Source organism: Lissotriton helveticus, chromosome 2_1 (assembly GCF_964261635.1).
Source record: "Lissotriton helveticus chromosome 2_1, aLisHel1.1, whole genome shotgun sequence".
In the NCBI taxonomy this organism is placed as follows: domain Eukaryota; kingdom Metazoa; phylum Chordata; class Amphibia; order Caudata; family Salamandridae; genus Lissotriton; species Lissotriton helveticus.
Genome location: NC_136059.1, coordinates 1,681,512,460 through 1,681,533,614, shown reverse-complemented (window position 1 = coordinate 1,681,533,614; position 21,155 = coordinate 1,681,512,460). Strand labels below are relative to the sequence as shown.

General features: G+C 45.9%; 1 protein-coding gene across 1 annotated transcript in view; it reads right to left on the bottom strand.

Annotated features, from left to right (window-relative positions):
• Window positions 1-21,155, bottom strand: part of SMC2 (structural maintenance of chromosomes 2) — a 297,985-nt gene that overhangs the window by 259,473 nt on the left and 17,357 nt on the right. Inside the window, exon 2 of the mRNA XM_078676628.1 lies at window positions 14,310-14,515. Coding sequence (XP_078532754.1) covers window positions 14,310-14,477 — 168 coding nt within the window. The 5' untranslated portion in view covers window positions 14,478-14,515. The remainder of the gene's footprint in view (window positions 1-14,309; window positions 14,516-21,155) is intronic.

The following is a 21,155-nucleotide window of genomic DNA, read 5'->3' as shown; positions in this document are numbered from 1 at the left end:
CAGATTTAGGTGGTGAGATCTCTAGTAACCCCTCACGGTTGTTATTTGAGGCTCGTTTCTTACATTTCCGAACCAGATGCCTGGGGTATTCTTTGTGCAGGAGATCTTGTTCCAGACTTCCCGCATGGTGTTCAAAGCGCTCTCGTGTGGAACAATTCTTCTGAATCCGCAAAAATTGCCCAAAGGGCAAATTATCCCTTAAGGATTTGGGGTGACAACTGTTGTAATTCAATAAAGAATTTCGTGCCATCGGTTTGCGGTAGAGTTCGGACGCCAGGCCTGTGGATGTTGAGGTGATAAGTAGGTCCAAAAAGGGCAAATGTGTCCTATTGTATTCAACGGTGAATTTTAGGAACTGATTCCTGCCGTTCAACCATTCATGAAAATCAATAAGTTCCGCCTCACTCCCATATCCATTTTCTAACTGTGACGAGGATTTTCCTCGTAAGTGTCGATCAAAGCTAAAAGATTACACGTTGGTTGCCCTCGTGTGCAGGTGCTTCCTCTGACCTTTCTGCCCATACTTTTATCCATGCATTATCTCCCACAGAGCGGGGCTCCTTGCTACCTGCGCTGATGCCGGGCGAGGTGAGGCGTTACTCTCCTTAATAAAAGGTGAGTGTATGTGACCATAAGTCATGCTGCTCTTACAAGAATCGCTAAAAGCGAAATTGTGATATGTGGTTGTGGACATTACTAGGAGGGTGTGAGCCACAGCTATGTGACAAAGCTGGGGGCTTTGTGTAGCAAGAAGCGATAAAATAGCTTAATGTGTTTTTTCTCTATTTCTCTTGCATATTGGTGCGTGTGTTACTTTTTCAAATTCGGAATTTCTACAATCCAGGAGAGCTGAAGGTGATATTGTTTACACTTTATTTTTCTGTAAATTTCCACTACAAGCAGTAGAACGAATAGGTCCTGATGAAGCAGTAGGTGACCTCTGGGCCCAAGGTAAACACTGCAGAAACATGTCGACCAAAAAAAACTGTTAAGGTAGTTATTTGTTGATGCTACCTTTCTTTCACTGTTTTTAACATTGGGAAGGGTAGGTCCCTATTAAACTGTTTTCCTTCCTTTACCCTATTTTAATGGCACCACCACAGTTTATATTTAATTAATTTGTTTAATTTAACACTTTTGCACTGCTTGAGAGCAACCCTTGTTACCTACTCTTCGATAAAGCTAATCATTGGGATATAGCAAACCACCAGAGCACTATTGTGCGTGCTCGCACACTGGGCGACTTCCAGTGAGCCTCAAGATGTTTGTCCCAAATGATGAAGGGCGGTACAGGTCGGTTGCCTGATGGGAACACTATCAGTAGGTCTGAGAGTGCCCAGTGAACGACTCCTGTTAGTAACTCTTTCACACCTTTATATATTGAATTCAATCTTTTCGAAGACAGTGACCAAATGCTACTCTGTTGTTGGTAGATCTTCAAAAGGGAACAAAGGCTGCAGTCTCGGGGACGGAGGATCTTCTGGAGCGAGCAACACTTCGAGGGGTAAGTTGGGATCTTGGAGGGTAGGTAGGCACCCCGGAGTTGGGCACAAGGGGCCGGGGGGCGCCAGGTGCAGGGGTCTCTTTTGGAGTCGGGAAATCTTACCCTCTGCTGGTCGCGGTTGGGGGGGGTCCCTGGTTCTGAGGCTGCAGGCGTTGTCTGGGTCGTCGAGAAGGGTCCTTGGGCCTTGGATTCCAGGTCAGAATCACTGGGGGACATCCTCAGGGTCTTTGTCCACTCAGGCACAGGCCTGGCTCGGTGGGTGCAGAGTGGGCTGGATTCGCGGTTCCTGGCTGGCACCAGGGGTATTGGGGTGTGAGCAAAACCACTGCTCATGGGAGTCCCAGTCTCTAAGAGGGTCAAGGCAGGCAGGTCCTCCAGGGTTCTCAATGTTGCTGTCTGCAGGAGACGCCGGGATTTAGCAGGAGCAGATTCAAGGATCAACAGGCCTGTAGGGCTGGGGCCAAGTCAGTTGGTGTCGTCCTCTTGTTAGCAGCTGCACATCAGGTGTTATTGGTCTTCTTTCTTGTTTTAAAATTGGAATCCGAGGAAGGAAGGTTCAGGGTGCCCCTAAATACTAAATGTAGGGGTGTTGCAGGTAGGGTGAGGGCAGGGACCAATGGGTCCTTGTCATCCTGGGGTGGGTACACCCCCTATCCTGCTCCTCTCCTGTGGGAGGGGGGCAGTAGCCTAGCTGTGAGTGGGTACGGCTCCCCATCTTCAAGATGGCAGTAGCCCGGAGTCGTGCTTCACCTCGCCACTCCCGCCTGAGGGGTGGAGTTGGCACAGACTGGCACACCCCCTTTCCTGACGTAGGGTTTCCCGCCAGTCTTTCCGCCAGAGTCGGGGTCAGAACTGGTGGGGGCCTGCCTTATACAGCAAGTGGCCTGGAGAAGCTCACAAAGGCGGCATGCCTTTGAAGTTTCCCCCTGCCCATCCTGGGGGAGGAGACCTAGCACCTCGCCCAGGATGTGATTTGTTCCAGGCCCAGGAGAGCGGGGGCTCTCCACCCAGGGGTCCAGCAACATGTCTGCTGTGTGGCAGCCTAGGCAGCCTCTCAGACAAGATGTGGATTGTAGGTTAGGTTTCAGGGGGCATCTATAAGATGCCCTCTGTAGTGCATTTTACATTAAATCCCACACTAGCATCAGTGTGGGTTTAATGTGCTGAGAAGTTTGATATCAAACTTGTCAGACTTCAGTGTAGCCATTGTGGTGCTCTGGAGTTCGTAATGACAACCTCCCAGCATCATATACTCTTAATGGCAGCGCTGCACTTACAGTGCCCAGGAATGGCCCTGGGTACTATAGGGGCACAGGGCTCATGCACCCGTGCCCACACCACTGGCATAGAGCACCCAGCTAGAGGGGTGACTGATGTATGCCAGGGCAGTGGGTTTGTGGTGTGGGCATGGCACACAGGGATGTGTGCCAGATCGACTCTTTGTTTAGTTCTGTACCAGGACACTCAGCCTGCAAAGGCAGTGTGTGTGTGTGTCAGGGTCTCTAAGGGTGGCACAATAAGTGCTGCAGCCCTTAGGGGTCTTCTCTGGTCACTATGCCCTGGGTACCTATGGTACCATTTACCAGGGGATGACATGTGGCCAGAGATGCCAATTGGATTTTAGCTTCAATACAATTTAGGGAAGGAACACAGGCCCTGGGCACCCGAATGGCAGGAGCCCAGGGCACACTCAGTCACAGCAATTCAGCAACAAGCATTGGAAATGCAATAGGTCTCGCACCATTAGAGTTAGTGCTTTTAGAATTGTTTATGGGTTTTTTTGTAAATGTTTAGCATTTTTGTTTCCTGTAGCCAATGCTAAAGAATTACAAATAAAAAAAGCCATAAACATTTCTTAAAGCTGTAACTGAAATGGTCTGAGACCTATTGCACTGTGTGAGGGTGAGGGGTTGAGGGTGGGTGAGGGTGAGGGTGGGTGAGGGTGAGTGAGGGTGAGGGGTTGAGGGTGAGTGAGGGTGAGTGAGGGTGAGGGGTTGAGGGTGAGTGAGAGTGAGGGTGAGGGTGAGTGAGGGTGAGTGAGGGTGAGGGGTTGAGGGTGAGTGAGTGAGGGTGAGTGAGGGTGAGGGGTTGAGGGTGAGGTGTTGAGGGTGAGTGAGGGTGAGGGTGAGTGAGGGTGAGGGTGAGTGAGGTGTTGAGGGTGAGTGAGTGTGAGGGTGATTTAGGGTGAGGGGTTGAGGGTGAGTGAGAGTAGTTGAGGGTGAGTGAGGGTGAGTGAGAGTGAGGGTGAGTGAGGGGTTGAGGGTGAAGGTTTGAGGGTGAGGGGTTGAGGGTGAGTGGGGGTGAGGGGTTGAGGGAGGGTGAGTGTGGGTGAGTGTGGGTGAGTGTGGGTGAGGGTGAGTGAGGGTGAGTGAGGGTGAGTGAGGGTGAGTGAGGGTGAGTGAGGGTGAGGAGTTGAGGGTGAGTGAGGGTGAGGGTGAGTGAGTGTGAGGGGTTGAGGGTGAGTGAGGGTGAGTGAGGGTGAGGCTGAGGTGTTGAGGGTGAGTGAGGGTGAGTGAGGGTGAGTGAGAGGTTGAGGGCGAAGGGTTGAGGGGTGAGGGTGAGGGGTTGAGGGTGAGTGAGGGTGGAGGGTGAGGGTGGAGGGTGAGGGGGTGAGGGGGTGAGGGGTGAGGGGGTGAGGGTGTGGGGTGAGAGTGAGGGGGTGAGAGTGAGGGGGTGAGAGTGAGGGGGTGAGAGTGAGGGGGTGATTGTTAGGGGGTGTGAGCGTTAGGGGTGTGAGCGTTAGGCGGTGTGCGGGTTAGGGGGTGTGAGGGTGAGTGTGAGTGAGGGGGTGTGAGGCTTCGGGTGTGTGTCGTTGCTTGAGTGTGTGTGAGGGTGTGAGAAATAATAATAATAATAATAATAATAATATGTATTGCTATGGAGGGCACATTTGGAGATGCTTTCTGTTTACAGAGTGTCCTTTGCAGATAAGAAATGCACCAAACAGAAAAAAAATTACAATGTATGTGTATATCTGATATTTTGGAAGGAGGGCAGCTAAGTGCCTTGCATTTTAGTACAGGTGTGATTTGAATTGCCAAGCTCTTTCAAGACAATTGGACATTATTGCAATCCGAGAAGCCAACCACACCCTTCAAGTGCAAACACTTGTTCTGCCTCCAGGAATTTCCAAAGACTGCTGAATAACCATTTCATATTTTAGTTAATGGCGGGGGCAGTGGGAAGTGTTTTCATATATTGTCCGAAATCACATTCTCACCCCCCCCCCCCCCTCAGTCCCAGCTAAATAAAAAAAAAGGTAACAAAGTAACGATCCCATGTATGTTTCTGTTCTTAAAATATTTAAAAAAAAAACCTGGCCATATTAAAATGTTGCACTAAAAGCGTCGAAAAGCATTGGTGTGAGACCCATTTGTGCCTCGAAGCCTCGAAAAGTTGTAAGATAGGCGCTTGGGCTCCTCTGTAGGATGGAAGAGAGAATATGTGTCTAGGGTCCTCTTTTAAATTTAACATTTAACCCCTGATGTGCTTTTGAGAAGCTTTACCGCGTGTTATGTCATAGGTCACGTGTAGAGCGCCTGCGCCGCCTCAATGCGCTGCTGTACAAAAAACACTTCAAAGAGGGGCAGGCATGCTTCCCAATGAGGCTGCCAGCTTACCCTGGATGCTATAAACAAAGAGGGCGTTCGATTAAACCGCTGCTCCAGCACGATTAATCTACATTTTTTCAGCGCCATTAAATCTGATTTTCCAGCACTAATCGTGAAACCCCTGATACAGTGGAGGCGGATTTAATAAAAAACAAGTAAAAAAAATCAGGAAACCACACTAGAGGATTAAGAAGTTCTTCACAAAATATATATTTTATTGTATGTGGCTGGAGAAAAATGTAAATAATTAAAGGGTATGGTCTTTTGAGTAAAATTATGCAAGTACAAATGCTACAGGACAGTTTCCTCTGCTCCCGGCTCCCTTTCTAGTGTCGCCTTTATTGCTCAAACTCATTTGGCGCTGCGTAGGCATTTGAATTTGGTGAAACCCGCATTTACCAAAAATAATATGCATTTGCTTATGCATACGATAAGTAAGGATCGTGTGTAATCGCCTATCCTTTAATTATTAATAATGACCTGGCGATAATAAAGTGTCACAATAAAAGTGGTGAAAAGCATTACTGTGAGACCCTTTGTGCCTCGAAACGTTATTCGATAGGCGCTGGAATGCCTATGCTTACTTGGCAAAACAAAAACAAAAATGGAAAAGGGGCTTATATTTAAAAACACGTTATCAATTGCGTTCTGATATAATACAGGGAGCGATTTGATTAAGCACAGGGTGGCTTGGTGTGATAAATAGAATATCAATTCTGGATGTCATTTCACAATTGGAACACACGTATATTACTGAAATGAGCCTAGTCGCAATGCACGTGTCATAAGTCTATGTACTGAAATATTTTCCAAGTACTAATTCAAGAGCTTATTTTATTGCATGAGCTTAAAATAGTATAGAGTGCATTGCATGCGTGTTACTTCAATGAGACGGCCAAACAAAATGTGTACATGCTATAATGCCTCTTATAACACACTTTACCTTCACCCCTTCCATTCAACTGTGAAAAGTCTCTTCCGCGTTTTCCACAGGAAATGACGCACCTCCCTATCTTCAAATGATCCCTACGAACAATTGTCTACGAACAATTGTCATTTGTATGCAAGTTAAATATTTATTATATAAGAAATCTCATTTTCTATGGCTGTTCAAACGTAAAGCGCACTAACAACCATTAGATGGGCGGAGAAGCACAAGATACAATAAAGAAATCATAAGCATGAGCGTGAAAAAAAAGCGAAAGAGAAAGCAGGGTAACCTGACCCAGGAGGGGGGAGGAGGGAGGAGGAGGGAGGAGAAATGAGTCTCGGCCGGAGCAGGGGGCGGAGCAGGGAGAGCGGGCTTTGAAATGTACTTCACACGGCTGGCCGGTCGTGAAACTGAAAGCATGGCCGGCCGGCCGGCCGTGAAAGCCTTTGATGCCGCAGGGGGTGGAGCGGCACCAGCTGGGAGAGTAGGCAAGGCAGGCGGCTGGGGGCATGTGCACGCGCTTTTAAGCTCAATGCGCATGCGCATTGAGCTTAAATTTCTCGTGCACTGCAAGGAATCGCCACGATTCCTTGCAAGTTGGATAAAGAGTGGATAAGCCACCATAGTCTCGCTTGCTCGATGCGCATGCGCATCGACAGGCGAGACCTAAAAAGCGGGGGCATACAATGCAAGAAAGATGGCACTTTCTCACATCAGGGAACTGAAAGATTGCAAAAATATACGTAAGGTGATAGCTTATCTACAGAGGCACAAGATGGATGTAGCAGTACTGCAGGAAACCCATCTGATGCCAGGGAGTGGAGTCTTTGAAAGAAGCTGGCTCTGTATATGCTATACCAAAGTAAGGTATAGTCTGCACAGTGTCCGTTGGATCCCCAGAGGTATAGCAGAGGATAAATTAGATAATCACTAACAGCTCTGTTTGAGTAGTGGGTTCGAGCAGGTAGGTTTATCAGAGGGTATGTTAGGCAATTATTGTATTCACTCAGGCAGGCAATGACTGCACACAGACAGAATCCAGACAAATTAGTTAAGTATAAAAAAGGTGTACTTATGTTTTAGTTCTAGACCAAGCACAACTCTGCACAGGTAGGTAAAATCTACTTTCAAATGCAAAACTATACACAGAAATGTAATTGTAGTTTGAACTGGTTTTGTCACAGGTTTGTATTTCCTTTCAATACAGTTCAGAATACTTCGAAAAGACTATGGATTACTTTTCCTTTACTTTTTAGTTACATAGACTACTCACGGTGATATGCGTACATATCACACTGTGGGTCCTACAATACAATGTTAAGTGAGATAATTTACAGTTCAAAGCCCAGTTTTTGCTTCATACAGAAATACAGGTCGACACTTAGAACTTTTCAAAGGAAAAATAACAACATGGGTTCCTATGAAGAAAAATAATGTTATTTGTTTGCAGATAAGTAAATAACTTACAATGATGGGGGTCTGGGTTTAGAACCACGGTAACCCAACATTCAAGGAGGCACTCTTTTTGTACCATCAGCAGCACTAGGGCAGCCACGTACAGAGTGCTGAGGGCCCAATGTTAGCCAATAGGGCTAGGGGGCCGTGTGTTTGAGGATGCTCACGGGCAGGCCACTCTTTTGTGGGAGCAAACTCCTGGGGTTAAGATCCGCACTGCTCGGGGCCAACAATCAGCACATGAGCTGCACCAACAGTGGCACGGTCCGGCCGGATGCAGGGTGTCAAGGAGACATCTGGAGCACTGTTGATTCCATTTGAGAAATGCTGCGGACTCAAGCAAGTAGGTTGCCTGATGGCGACCACTGGCAACAGATGTATGCTTCTTAGGAGATGCCTGCACACTATCAGTTGGGCCACCCAAGGTCGTGGGGCGTCGGGTGCTGGGGTGCCTTTAGGCATCTGGTTTTCTTACCAGCTCCGGCCACGGTCGGGAGGACCACTCAGGTTGAGGATGCATGCGTCGGGTAGAAGAGAGGCAGGTCGGGGATCACAGGATCCTAGGTCAGGATCACAGGGGAGAACATGCCACCCGAGCCATGGGTTTCTGGTGCAGAACCGCGAATCCAGCTGGATCCAGGGTTTGTGTTGGAGTCTTTGTTTGAGCATATCCAGTGCTCATGGGAGACAGAGTAGTTTAGAGGAAGCAAGGGCAGGTCCTACGGCTTTTGGATGGCTGCTGGACACGTCGGGTTTCGCTAGTTGCAGGTCGATTTCTGGACAGGCCGGTAGGGCTAGGACCAAAGTAGTTGTTTTCCTTTTCTTCCTCGTTCAGCATGGCTCTTCAGCCGTTCTTTCTTCTTCTGAAATCTGAGGAGGCAAGGTTCAGGGTCCCCCTAAATGCTAAATTTAGGGGTGTTCGAGGGGTGTGCAAGTTGGGACCAATGGGTCCCTTCCTCGGGGTGAGTATTCCCCCTAGGCTCATGCCGCCCTCCCAAGTGGGAGGGTGGCAAGAGCTTCTCTCTGGTTGGCTGAGTCCCCGTATCTTCAAGATGGAGAGGACTGAGATATGTGCTTCAACTCACCTCACCCACCTGAGGGGTGGGGTTGCCAAAGGTGGGCACACCTATCTTCCTAACTTGATTTTCCCACCAATTCGCCCTCCGTAAGTGGGGGTCAGTACCGGTGGGGGTCAGTTGCGGGGCACCAAAAGGAAGGGTCAGCTCACAAAGGCAGCAGGCCTTTGAAACTTCCCCTTCGAGGACCCAGCCCATCCTGGGGGAGAAGGCATGACACCTTTGCCCAGGATAGGCTTTGTTTCTGGACGCAGAGAGCGAAGGCCCTCTACCCAGGGGTCCAGAAACCTGTCTGGTGGTGGAAAATGGAGGGTAGCTATTCAGGAACCACACCTGGGCTGGTCGTTTTTCAGGAGGCATCTCGAAGATGCACTCTGAGTGCATTTTACATTAAAAACCACACTAGCATCAGTGTGGGTTTACTGTTCTGAGAGGATTGCTAGCAAACTTCCCAGGTTTCAGTAAAGCCATTATGGAGCTGTAGAGTTCATAATGACAAACTCCGAGACCATATACTCTTTATGACTTTCCCCCTTTTGTACCCCCTTTTGTAAGAATGGACTTAGGCACTGTAGGAGTACAGTGCTAGGGCAACTGTACCCTCACCTGCGGTCTAGTGCCCCCGGCTAGAGAGGTGACTCACCTAGGCCACAAGAAGGGGGTTGCAGGCATAACGCACACAGGGATGTGGGCCATGTCAGCAGTCTTGACACATAGAAGGATGCAGGGCCAGTGTGGCGGCAGGTTTTACTACGCATGCCAGAGGTGTTTTGAACTGGGTGCGCAAGGGGTCAGGTGTCAAATAGCAGCCGGTGTGTGTGGACTCGAGAGGGAGGTATGTTGTGACGTGCTGTTATAAAGATGATTTAGCGGTCCTCCTGGTCGAGGTTTAAGGCCCAGATTATCATGCTCCCCAGTTTTATCATGCTCTGAATATCTGCCTGATACCATGGGGGAGAACTACTGCATATATGGGTAGCAACTTAAATTGCATCCAGTGCCTCGAACAAGATCAATCTAGGGGACCTCCTCTGCTTCCTTCCGCGGCGGCACATGCCCTTGCGGAAATAGCTGTATGGGAGGGCTTGATGGACATCTGGTGACCCAGATCTTACACTAGAGGGGGTGGTACACGCATTATTTATCAGTGCATGATGTCCATACTCACATTATTGGCTGCTATTGTGGGCCCTGGCTTCTCGCGTGCAACGCTGAGAACTGCTTTCATGTACATATTCGGATCACTCGCCGGTCCTTTTAGAACTGGAGCTGCACACACCGCAGGCTCCTGTGTTTTTGTTGCCCTTTCCCCCATACTCATTGTTAGACTCCACGTTTCGAGAGGAGTTGGCGCAGGAGATCATTGACTTTCTGCATTAACATGGGTTCAGAGCAAAAATCTGCGACAATAAAGGAAGCTTACAACGTTAATCCTTCTCTTTGGCACACCAAACTACAAAGCACAACAAACGACAAGAATAAACAGATGTGGTCAAGAGATAAAGTCCAATACGTAAGACATATATATAAACTCTGAGGAAGATCAAAACTGCTTCAAAATTGTCCAACTAAATCACCATGCATGAAGGTGTAGGATGGGAAGATTCAGGTGAGGAACTTTGTCAACTTACTGCGAACGAAGCTCCTTCCAGAGCAGAAGAGGAAGACAAGACACTGAGGGGGCAGTAGTTCCCAGTACAAGATCATTCTTACAAAGCCCAGATCACCTGCACAAGGTCTGCCTCGCTTTCCTCAAAACACCAGGAATCAGGGAAAAGGGGCAGAAAGCATAATGTACACCAAAACACCATCTCAAGGAGAACAAAGATTCTATGACTACTCCTAGTGGAAACTGCAAGATGCAGAACTGACAAAGCATTCACCAATGTAGCCAACAAATCTACCAATTGCAGGATGGAGCGATTACTTGTATCAACAATGTAACGCCTGCTCACCTCATTCAGCCTTAAATTCTGAAAGCAATCCAGATAACTTAACAGCAGCAAAACATTATGAGTAGCAGCCTAGCACCTTTTAGACACAGAGGACAAGAACTCATGTTACCAGTTTGTTGGCAGACCACACAGCGATAATGTTGTTTGTGAAAATGTGACTTTCTTCCCTGAACTAAACACATTATGCCTTGAGGGCCTATAAAATCTTTAATTCAAGCACATTGATGAGTCACCTTTGCTCTAGTGTGTACCAAAGGTCTCATGTCCATTTTAACCAGGTGACCCCACAAACAAGTGAATCAGAACGCGTCACAAACATGGCTAATGTCGGTAGAGGACAGTACTGTTGCCCACAGGTTAGGTGATTTCAGCTCAGCCACGTTGGCAGTTCCAGGGACTCTTCTGGAATGTCATCCCTTAGTGCTGTGCCCACTGATAGCTGAGGCACCACTTATGTTTCCTGCGCTTGTTGCACAGGAGGAAAGACATCCATAGCAAGGTCATCCTGAACTACTCTAATGAAAAGACAGATGCAGAACAGTCTGCAGGTGACCCTTGCAATAGTGGATTGAAAACCACAAGTTGGAACTGAGAAATTGCACCCTTAAAGTGGTCTGACCCCAGATGTGGCAAGCATACCCTCAACAGCTAATGGATGAATTACAGGGGTCGAGCTATCCCGAACCTGCTAAAATGAGACGCAAACATGGGCACACCTTCTGTGAAGGCCTAAGAGGTAAATATAAGTCCAAAGCGGAGCACCACAAACTCAGTGCGTGGAACCCTCCAGATATCACAGACGCCACCTTTGGGACTGGAGGACCAGAAGATAAATATATACACCCTGCAAGTCCAGATACACCAATCGGTCCTCAGACTCCATGGCCAGCAGGACCAGAGATAGAATTTTGAACTTCTCGGCACACCAAGTCAATGTCAATTGAAAGAGTCGAACACAAATATGTCCAGAGCAGGTAAAAGGCTCACAACGTCCTGGGAACAAAAATTTAGCAGGAATAACATCCCTAATATATTTTTGACTAAGAGACCAATGCAGGGTCTCCTTTGCTCAGGAAGGTCTACACCTCCCTGGAAAGTACCACTGAGTGACACTGTCAAACCAACTTGAGGAATGTGCAGAACTCTGTCTTGGAAAGTGAGGACGTATCGATTGTAAAGACTATGGAGGTCCAAGAAGCCTGATGTAATCAGAACCCCCCCCAGATTTCGCAATTTGCGCAAAATTGTGAAATCTGCACTTTTGTAAAAATCCCACGATTTTTACAAAAGAGCCAGTGAAATATTTACTGGCTCTGTGCTGCCACTGGGCTAGTAGAGGGAGGGTAATTAACAGGCAAGAAGGCAGCAGAGGTGTTCAATTCCTTTGTCGCCTGCCTTTGAAATGCTAATCGCACCCTCCTGTGCGATTAGCAGCAGCCCACCTCACACATTTGTGTGCACCCTGTGGACTCCGCAGGCTCCTACTGCCCTGCACGAACAGGTTTGTCTGTTTCCAAAAAGAGCAGGTTTCATATTGTAATCTACTCTCTTTGGCATCAGGCACCCTCCGGTTCCAGGTGCTGTGCTGCTGCACACTCTGCAATGTTAGACTGTGACATAGCACTTCTCCAGCAGCGACATAGCACAGGCCTTCAGCATTTTTATGGCTGGCACATTTTTTTGCCCACTGTAAAAATACAGCAAATTGAGGTTTTGGGCCGCAAATTTTGCTTGTTTGGCTGCAAAATATGCCACCAAAAGCCGCAAAATCCAAGGGGTCTGAGTAATGGTCCTCCAGTTAATAACACAATTAGATCTGCATCCTCCCACTGGATAGAGATGATCGTCAGAGAGCGAATTAAAGTGGTCCTGTAGAATCATTAGAGGAAGGAGGACAACTTGCCTCTGCTCCAACCCCAGAAGTTGCAAAATAGATTGCTCGGCTGCTCCCGTGGCTGAGAGGACTGACACTGGCAAAAGCAGTGGCCCTGTGAAAGCCCCCAGAAGTTGCTGGTGAAATTGGTGCGTTCGAAAGAGATTGAGTAAGCATGCTGAAGAACCGCTTTGCTAAAAAAGTTCTCCATTACAGAGTCCCCTTTATCACCATAAACCTGTGCCACCAAACAGCATATGGGTAAGGTTTGCATAAACGTTACCAGAGAATTCGGTCAAATACACCCAATTGTGCCATCTAAAAATGACATCTGTGCCTATGGACCTGACCACAAAGACAACCACATCCAAGCTAGCTCGCAAAGCCTGATCGGCTGCATTTAACCCATCTTTGATGTAATAAGCAAAAGGCCCACAAATGTGTCCCGGCAAGCTGTCCAAAGCTCATTGGGCAGTCTCCCAGAGTGCACGAGAACTGAGTGCAAGCAGGTGGCTTTGGATAAGTGTTATGACTGACTCCCAGAGGAGAAGATCTTCTTCCATATTGCGCTTATGCGTTTCAATTTTCGGTAAGGAGTGAGGATGTAAAAGTGCCAGACTTAAGCTTTGATGTACTGGCCTTCCAAACAGGGGGGGACTGAGAAAGCTTGGCTTCTCCCTGGCCCAGGTTTATTACATCTATCAAACTGACGATTCACAACATGGTAGAAAAGGGTTAACAAGTTGATTTACTTTCCTGCTATCCCCATAGTTTCCAAAGTCTATGCCTCAACATTGTACAAGTAGAAGTGTGTTGCCAGGATGAGAACGCAGTGGCAAAACTCCATATTTATGGGAGAGTCAGAGAACGGTTTTCCATAAAAGATGATGTAATGCGCAAGTGCAGACAGGCACCAAATAAACATTCAATATTTATCACGAAGTAGAAATGGTGCATAAGCAAACTGTACAAACGTAATTATATTTTGATATCTATGATTGCAATAGATCCCTTGGAATGCCAAACTGCTCCATATGTAGGAGCAATTTCCTGACTTTCAAAGTTGGCCCTTCGAGAATCGAGCTGTTGGCAAAAAGAGAAACAAATATTGACGGGAGAGAATCTTATCTCCAGAACTGTCTTGCTCAAGATCACAGGTACAAATATGGTGACAATCACATAGAGATGCTGCAACATGCACCTCCAGACAGCAAATGGCATCAGATTTCACGCCAAACATACAGACCAGGTCAGCCTTGGAGTGGAACAGGCACAACCATCACACGCCTTTTGGCTTCTGCGAAAGGTTCAAATTTAGAAATCATTTTAACAAAAGAGCAAAGGTGCTCTCAAACCAGTCACCGTACATGACAGATTGAATAGCACCTCACTAGAGGTCCGGGGGGAACTTATTCTTAAAACAATAACATACAAAACTGAAACCAGCTAAGTGTGGAAACAGTTGACAGACCAATCTGCACAAAGCAAACACCTCCTAAACACCAATAAGCAACCCACTTGATTAACTGAGAAAATATACCTAATCTATCATGTAATGAAAATGTAAACGTTAGATTAATACAAATGTCACTGCCATTAGGTATGCTTTTCATATAAAAACTGTGTTTTACTTAAACAGAAGACATAAATGGCCAAAGTCAATTGAAAACTAATTTGCCTAGTCATGTCTATTCATTGGAGTCATGTTTCAGCATAGGATTCTTGAATAATTCTGAGAGAAACAGCAAACAAATGTATGCCGTTATTAGATGCTAGCATATTGCAGCTTATGTGCCTCCCACTATTATTTCTATTATCAATAAAAAAAAAATCACTCAGAAATGTCCTCACAAATGCAGGACGTCACTTCTTTAACCAAACTGCCGTTGAAAGATTTCACGTACCTGGGTCAAGTTGGAGATACCCAGAAGGAAACAGATGGAGTCAAGGATGTTGGACTTGCCGCTTCCATTCAGGCCAGTGATGGCATTGAAGAGGGGGTCAAAGCCATTGATCTCCGTTCTCTGTGCATATGACTTGAATCCATCAATGATGATGGACTTGACATGCATCTTCAAACTGGTGTGCTGACTTGGAAAAGGCTGCTTACCTGGGCAAAGAAAGAAAGCATTGATGATGCAGATCAGGATTAACATTTTTGCGAGCCAAAAGTCATGCAAGGACTCTTAAAACCCCTTCTCTGCCACATCACAACTCCATTCAACTTTGTCTGCATCGACTAACAACCTGGTCATTTTGCACATTCACTGTTGCTCATACCCACCAGATAGTTTGTTCTAGTTGCCAAACCATTAAAGCAGACTGCATAAACACTCTTGCTTTGATCCCGTTTTCATAAAGGAGTCATTTTATGTGTTAACCGTAGCCTTAGTCACATTTCCAATTAAAAAGTAGATACTTTTCTATAAATGTTCTAAAACATCCATAACAAAGGATGCATAAACCACTATAAAGTGTTGTAAAAGCAGACTAAACATCAACACACTTTCCACTACTATATTATTTTGCAGGTCCCACTTCATGGAAATATCAACATTCCATGTAAACTACTTTACATTCTCATTGTCTCAGTCACCAAAAAGTCTACTCAAGTCATTCACATATTTATGAGTAGACAACATAGTTAAAATTCCAAGGTAGTATCACAGTACAGTCAAACCAGTATGAGAAAAACATGTGAAACAATTACTGCCTTACAAAGCACCCTGCATCTCGTTTGGTTAAATATCATTATTTTTTAAACAAATACCCATGAAAGACGACACGACAAATCATAAATGCAGATAATAATACAGTACATATTACCATTATTGAGAGCGGATGGGCAACATGATACTACAGACTGTATCTCGTGAGTCTTGGGCCCTTTACATGCTCATCATAACAAAGAGTATGTTACACACCTGAATACACAAGTCAACGTTATCCTAATTTGATATAGTGCACAAATCACCTGGGAGGGGTATCTCGACACTATGACAGATTGCAGGCATAGAAAGAAACACTGAGTTAGTACAACACTGTCTTTAACAGTTTCCTGAATTTTCGATGGGCTGTACATATGAAGGTTGTGATGAGGTAACTTATTCAAAATGGGGGCCAAATACGAGAAAACCTGCCACCTTCTCAATGGCCTTCTGACACGTGGAACAGTGAGCAAAGCTTTATCACTGGATCTCAGAAGTCTGACTGGGCAATAATGTTGGAGCTTCAGCTTTGAATAGCTGTGGCATTCCCCTATTAATGAGTTGTGACAGACAGCAGATTTTAAATATGTTTTTCCTTACAGGCAACCAATGTAAGGGTCTCAGAAGAATTATGGAGGAGGAACCAGATGGAAGGTTGCAAATGAGACTGGCTGGTGTATTTTGAACGACTTGTAATTTGGACAATAAAGTCTCATTTGCAGAGGCTAGTAATGTGTTGCCATAATCCAATCTGCTGATAATAAGTGCCTGAACCAAGGTTGTCATTGCCAAAAGAGGGAGGAAGGAAAGAAAGGCCTTGTCTCAACAGGCACATCATATGGAAACAAGTGCCAGTTATGTTATGTTATGTTATGTGCTCTTGTAGAGCGCATGGCTACCCCAGGAACGGGGCGTCCCAGCGCTTGCGGACATGCCAGAAGCTAGTACGGCAGAAAAAATGCTAGATGGGTGAAAACAACCAGGTTTTTATAATTGTTCGGAATTGCAGGTGATTTGAGGTGGCCCGAGCTTTAGGGGGGATAGAATTCCAAAGCTTAGGGACCAAGTACCTGAAGGAGCAGCCGCCAGCTCTGTTTCTCCGAATCCTAACAGTACAAGCCAGAGATAGGTCCGCTGAGCGAAGTGCACGCGCGGGAGTATAAAAGGAGCACAGTTCCTGCAGAGTTTGGGGGCCAGCATTATACAGGATTTTGTGGGTGAGGCAGAGGGTCTTGAATTGAATGCGTTGTTGTATTGGAAGCCAATGTAGTCGTCGAAGGAGGGGGGACGTGTGGCAGGTTTTGGGTAGGGCAAACAGAACGCGGGCGGCAGCGTTCTGTGCTCTTTGCATCCTGTTGATTGCAGTCCTGTTAGAGCCTAACATGAGGACATTGCAATAGTCCAGGTGAGATAAAACTAAAGCCTGGACTATGATCTGACGGGTAGAAGGCTAAAAAAAAAAAAAAAATGGGTTTAAGAGAGCGGAGACGCCCGAAGCAGGTACCTGCCACTTATTTGGCATGAGACTCCAGATTGAGTGAATTGTCAAGCAACACCCCCAGGTTTTTTGCTAACTCCTTGGGTATAGGAGCTGGTCCCAGCGCAGGAGGCCACCACTGCTCGTTCCAAGTCTGCATGCCATTGCCAATCAGAAGTACCTCTGTTTTAGAGGCATTTAACTGAAGACAGTTGTTAGATAACCACCTTGAAATCGCCAGAATGTCTTCCTGGAATTTAATTTGGTCCGCCACACTGTTATTGGAAAAGTTGAAAATAAGTTGTGTGTCGTCCGCATATGATGTTAGTTGGATCTTACGTTCCCGGGCCATCAAGGCCAGGGGGCGGACGTAGACATTGAACAATGTGGGACTGAGCGCAGACCCCTGAGGCACCCCACATTCAAGAGGGAACTTGCTGGATGAGTACGGCGGGGCGTGCACCTGGAAGGAGCGGTCAGATAGAAATGACGCAAACCAATCCAGGGCAGTTTCCCTGACTCCGATCTCCCACAATCTCTCAAGTAGTATCTTGTGGGAGACCGTGTCAAAAGCCGCACTCAGATCCAGCAGAACCAGGATAGAGGTTGCGCCCATGTCCAGGGAAGCCCTTAGATGTTCTGTGACAGTTAACAGGGCAGACTCCGTACTGTGATTAGCACGGAAGCCGTTCTGGGACTCATCAAGAATCTCATTGGACTCCAGGTAGGCAGTCAGAGTGGAATTGACATGTGTTTCCGCCATTTTCGCAAGATAGGGGAGCAGCGAAATAGGTCGGAAACTTTCTGGCCTTGAAGGATCCAGTGTTGGTTTCTTCAAGAGGGGTAATACTTTGGCATGTTTCCAGGATTTAGGAACAGCCGCTTGCTGTAGAGATCGATTGATCAGTTCTCGGCCTTCCTGCAGGACAGAGTCATGAAGTGATCTGAACAGTTCCGGTTTGATGGGATCATCCGGGGATCCTGACTTTACTCTTAAGGCTAGGTGCTCCATCCCTGACTGTTCTATAGGTGGAAGGGACAGGAGGGAGTGGGGAGGATCAAGATTGTTTCTAGCAGGATTAGGGAACCCCGACGGGCTGTCCGGTTGTAATAGGTCGTATATCCCTTTGACTTTATTGATGAAGAAACGAGATAATTCTTCACACTGTGCATCTGACACTATCAGATTGCCTGCGCCTACCGGGGCTTTGGACATTTCTTTCACCAAGGAAAAGATCGTTTTAGAGCGATTAGTGCTTGAAGTAATCAAATCTGAATAGTAAGTGGCTTTAGTTCGCTTTATAAGTTTATGGTAGGCTTTAGTGGCTGTTCTAAACTTAGTTTTGGCCAGGGGGTCATAAGATCGTCTCCAGATACGCTCTAGCAACTTGCAGTGTTTTTTACAGTGGTAGACAGAACATTGTTCTACATTTAGTGCACAGCTATCACAAAATTGCATTATTAAAAAACAAGCCTAGTGGTGAAATGTGTGTTTTGCGCATTAGTGCTTTCATGCCTTTAGTTAGCTGAAAGCTATTCAGTTTAATCTGAATCCCACTGGAATTTTGGGAACGTAGACTAAGAATTCACAGAGTGATGGGGGCAAAGATAGATTCATTGAAGGTTCTTAGTGTTCGAATACTTGGACAGTAGTGAGACATTTACAAATCCAGGCAGCCGGCTGGCTATTAGATGAAGTCGCAATAGTATGAAAAGTAAGAATTATAAGAAAGGGCAATCAAATCGCTGAGCAACCTCACAGCAAACGTGAAGGGTACAAAGTCAGCTTAGTAATTGGCCTTCTGATGACCACATGAATTAAGTGTTTGTCTCAAACAACTATGCCGTGTTTCTCATCTTCTACTACAGGACACTCTTCTAATTAATGTCTCCAAGGGTAGGTTTTGCACACATGCAACGATAAGAACGAATATAACGTTCCAACTGCGACTATCCCTGTGCATAAAGGGAGGCAACGAAATACATTCCTTTCTATATTTTTAGGCGATGCCATGATGTTGCACACATGGTGACCATGCTCATGAGGTTGAGGGTTTCTCTTGTTTTCTTTGTTCTCAGGCTGCCAATGAGGTGGAAGTTGTGCGGTACAGGGTACGCTTTGTTGCTTGTGGGCAAATATGTATTAAACCGATATGGATGAGTTTGCAGCAGTCACTGTGTGATGCGCAAGTGTGGGTAACATGTTTCTGTGGTCTGGGTGCAACTGTGAGAATGAGCAGCGCTGGGTGCCGTGAGAGGCACACAATGTATCAATAGCAAGTGCTAGATGCTGAAGGTGTAGGGACAGGGAATAGGACGTTGGGCCATTTCTGGAATGATCAGGTTCCAGTAGGAAGTGACCTTAACTTTGCATTCCTTTTATGAAGGGCACCCAGGAGATGGGAAGCTTTCAGGTATCTGGGAAACCAGGTGGCTGCTCCTGACTGGAAGAGCGAGAGGTGATGTAACTGGATCAGCCACCGTAACATTTTATTCATTCATTTATTTGTAATACATTCCTACCTCTTAAGGGATCCAGACACTAAACGATCAACCTCACTTATAGCATACTAAGCTCATGGAATCTGGTCACTTCTTAGGACTGTGTATAAAGATAGAAGTGTTTAGAGAGCATGACAAGAGGGGAGGTGCTCCTAATCGACAGAGAGCATATTTCTATGCTTCACAGTATTTTTAGGCCTTCCATAGACAGGAGAGAGGCACAGTGATTGATGAAAGCCACATTTCTATGCTTCCTCTCATAAGGGAAGGTGGGGCCTAAAAATACCTCAAATATCCAACTGCTACTCTAGCTAGTCATAGTATTTGGCAATAGGTTTTCCTTAAGTATTCCAAGTCTAAAATTGGAATACAATGAATACAGTTAAAATATTTGGAGGCTATTTCCACAACAAGAGGAAGCATAGAAATGTGGCTGCTCCCTTTCGAGCATAGAAATACAGCTATTATTGATTACTGTTAGTACCAGGATCATGGCATGGCCAGAGGTTTAAAAAAAAAAAAAAAAAAAACGTTTGCACTTTTTTTAATGAGAGCAATGTGCGCATGCGCACTAGAGAAACTATGGCATGAGAAAAAAATGTAATTCAACATAGGTAAAATAACTGCTGGGTTTCAAAATGCCGATTACCTTCAGATTAGGGCAACAATTGCTTTTGGTTATTATGTCTGCTGTGCGTAAACAAGATACTAAACAAGCATTTACAATGCAACGGTTTCGCCTTTGTAAAAGTTACAGCTATTGGCATTGTAAATGACAAATTTTTTATTTATGTGTTGGTTTTAAAAACAGATAAATAAATGGCATTGCATTTACAATGCCAACAGCTTAATCTCTCGCAAACAGTCTGAAGAAATAAGGTCCAACCAGTCTGCTAGATGAGACACAAGTTCAGAAGATTAACAAATGACTGAGGCGAGTGCATTGCCAACTCTAAGTATTAATGAAACCTCGTTCTGCAGAAGTCCTCTACAAAATTCAAAGTATTCTCATCAGAAATGAGGCCAACTTGCATCTGACTAGTAACCCTTCAATAAACAACTGTTTGCTGATATCTGGGTTCTAACATCATTAAGTAGGGGTTAGGCAGCACCACACAAATTAGCAGTTGTGCAAAATGGATGTTAACTAGACTCTGGATGCATGTGTATTTAATGGAGTGGAGTACCACCACTGAAAACACAATGGTAACACTGTAAAGAGCACAGGATTCTCTAATCCCCTCTGACATACAGTGTACAAACCCCAGCTGGTACTTCATTCTACTCATGACTAACTCAGCGCTACAGGTCACAGAGGTTGCTTCATCGCCTCTTTTTGGCCCTCGTGAGGATGTTTTTTTTTGTTATTACAAATCATGTTACTACAGTGTATACATCCGTGACTTTAAGAGGCGCCTCCCAGCAAAGCTGATAAGATACCCGCCTTCAACTCCGCAGTGGAACGCTGGCCAGAGCGTCCCGGAAATTAGTGTAGGCAGAGAGGTCTCTGGTACTCATCACCTGACTTTGGCATCGGTTTCACCAATGTTTTGACTTCACTGCGTTTACTTCCTTTTAGACAATTGATAAAGCACCTTTACACATAACTCAACTGACAGCTGTATTTTAACTTGTTGCACATTTCAATGGCCCTGCCATCTCTAAAACCACTGCACTGTAGCCAGCCATCCACTATTTTACTTTTTGCATTAAATCAAATCAATGGATTTGTAGAGAGTACAGCTACTCAAAGAGGGCTACAAGGGTCGCTGAATTATCTGTGCTGACATACAGTTACTTAAATGCTCTTTCAAATAGTCAGGTTTTAAGAAGGCGTTTGAAGGCCTGCTCATCCTTCACCGACAAAAGTTGCACAGGGAGGTTTTACAGGTGGAGGCAGCGAGGAAAGAAAAGGAGGCATCACCCCATTTCTTCCCATTGAATCTCGGGACCACTGCCAACAGAGCATCAGAGGAGCGAAGAGATCAAGCCGGAATATACGTTCTGATCCTGTTCCTTAGATAGTAGAGACCTGTTTGGTAGAAAGCTCTGTGAGTTAGCAT